General features: G+C 54.5%; 1 protein-coding gene across 1 annotated transcript; it reads right to left on the bottom strand.

Annotated features, from left to right (window-relative positions):
* Positions 1-292: 292 nt before the first annotated feature.
* DPPA5 (developmental pluripotency associated 5) lies at positions 293-1,152 on the bottom strand (the record flags this gene model as incomplete). The annotated part of the gene is made up of 3 exons (XM_080664642.1): positions 293-342; positions 771-950; positions 1,041-1,152. 3 exons carry the CDS (start codon positions 1,150-1,152, stop codon positions 293-295), a joined length of 342 nt encoding a protein of 113 aa, XP_080520768.1.
* Between the last annotated feature and the right edge of the window lie 1,202 nt (positions 1,153-2,354).

The following is a 2,354-nucleotide window of genomic DNA, read 5'->3' as shown; positions in this document are numbered from 1 at the left end:
TTAGCTTTGTGGGGGCGGGGGGGGGGGGGGTGATCATTTAAGGCTTAAGTACAAGGTCCACCTTAACTGTGATATTATCTCCAACCACATGTCGAGGAACTGTTTAACATTTTATTCTTTAATTAGCAACCTTGGGAAAAAGTTACATCAGGACTCATGAGGCAAATGCAAAAATCCACAACAAGCTGTTTTCCCTTGTTAGGTGGGGAGCAGACCTACTCCAGATCTGGCCACAGCCTACTGTCCACATCCTGGTCCCAGGTTCGTTGGTTGCAAACTGGCTTCACTTCAGCTAAAGGCCTAGCTCGAGGGCATTCATGGCGTCCTCAAGTTTGAGCATCCCTGTATCAGAAAGCAAAGGTAGGTGTGGTGAGGAAAGGGAGGCAAGAGCCTGGCCAGTTCTCGGCCTCTTTCAAGGTCCTGGCCCAACGTTCTGGGCCTGGGATTCTCAGGGACCTCGGAACGTGGAACCACTGGGCCCATTCCAACATCCTCCAAGAAACTGGGGGAAGGGGGGGGGGGCAGGGTTGAGATCTCAGATAACCCGGGGCCACCTCTCATCAAAGTCTACTCCAAGGTCCCTAGGACCAGCCCACGGTCCTACCCAAGAGTCTAGGAACAGCCCAACACCTAGGGCCCGAATGGCTGGTGATGCCCCGGTGCGGTGGTTGCAGGAGGGAACAGGAAGGCAGGGGTGAGGAGGGCTGTAGGAGAGGAAGTGAAGCTGTGCCCCTCCCCCACTTCCCCAGCACCTGGTAAAGGCTTCTCACCTCGCTCCTGCCTCAGGCGGTGCCTCTCGGCCATGGACTGGAGCATCCACTTGGTTCGGAGTTTGTACAAGTAATTGCCGTAAACCACGACCTCGGTGAGGTTCGAGGATTCCAGAACCTTCAGCTCGAGCATGGCTCTGCTCACTTGCTCGATGTATGGGATTCGAGATCCTCCGGGGCCTGTTTGGGGAAGACGATGAGCGCTCCGACCCCTGGAAGCCCAGACGCCCGCCCGGGTGGAGGCACCCAGTCAGAACTGGGCTCACTTACCAAACATGGCTTCCAGCAGCGCCGTCTGGACCTGGAACACCTCAGGATCTCTCAAGTCCTCAGGAACTTTCACCCACGGTGGGATATCTTTCCGTTTCGGCAGCGTCCCCATCTTGAATGCCTCGAAAGGAAAATCACGCTCAGAGTTATGGTAGGCCTAAGAGAGTAACCAGCGCCCCAGCCGCGCCAAAGTTGAGCCCTTGGGCAGGCCCCGCCCCCAGCCAGGGCCCGCCTCCAGCAAGGCCCCGCCCTCCAGCAAGGCCCCGCCCTCCAGCAAGGCCCCGCCCTCCAGCAAGGCCCCGCCCCGGAAGGGCCCGACCCCGGCCTGCAGGCCCAATCCGGGACTCACATCTCTCTGCTCGCCACCGCCTCCTGTCTGTACTCTGATCTAGCAGGTGACCTCCTGCACCTTCCCGAGCACTGGTGGGCCCAGCTGTCCCCAAGTTTACAAGAGTTTCCACCTGCATTGACTCTTCCGCACCAGAAACCCTGGGCCTTGGAAGTTCACGGGACAAAGGCGCTACTCTGGCGCCAGGAACGAGTGGTTGGGCCTGAACCCCAGAAAGTGGAAATCCAGGTTTAAGGGTGCGAGGACCACCCGGGAGCTGCCAAATCGAGTTTCAGCCTTTCAGCCTTCCACGTTCCAAAGGAGGGTCCGTTTCCTTCTTTAAGGGTTGGATCCTGGGTCTTCACCTTGCAGGTGTGAATTCTGGGACCTCAGGAGTAATTCCTGTCATTTAACAAAGAGGAACACGAGATTTAAAAATTCATTATCTTAAAGGGACTCTAACGTGCTCCCACTGTTCGAGTTCCTCAAAGCCCCTGGGTCTGGAACTTTTGAATCTATTCCGATTTCAAAGTTTGTCTGTGCTCTGCCTGGCCACTAGAACCAAACCGTATGGTCCAGACCTCTGGCTCTAAATAAGCTGGTTTATTTATTTTAAAAAATATATTACTTGCCCTAGCCGGCTTGGCTCAATGGATAGAGCATCAGCCTGTGGACTGAAGGGTCCCAGGTTCAATTCCGGCCAAGGGCACATGCGTGGGTTGCGGGCTCGATCCCCAGTAGGGGGCATGCAGGAGGCAGCCGATCAATGATTGTCATCATTGATGTTTCTATCTCTCTCTCCCTTCTCCCTTCCTCTCTGAAATCAATAAAAAGAAATATATTAAAATATATTGCTTGAAGCGATGTACTGGATTCACCCAATGAGGGTATGATTTCAATGTTTAGGGCTTCATAGATGGAGATGAAGCTGGGTCTTCCCAAGGCCACCTTCCAAGAACATCTATCTAATAATCCCTCAGCTGGCT

Source organism: Plecotus auritus (genome assembly GCF_963455305.1).
Source record: "Plecotus auritus genome assembly, chromosome: 4".
In the NCBI taxonomy this organism is placed as follows: Eukaryota; Metazoa; Chordata; class Mammalia; order Chiroptera; family Vespertilionidae; genus Plecotus; species Plecotus auritus.
The sequence above is the reverse complement of the archived record's forward strand: the minus strand, read 5'-3'. Positions and strand labels throughout refer to the sequence as shown.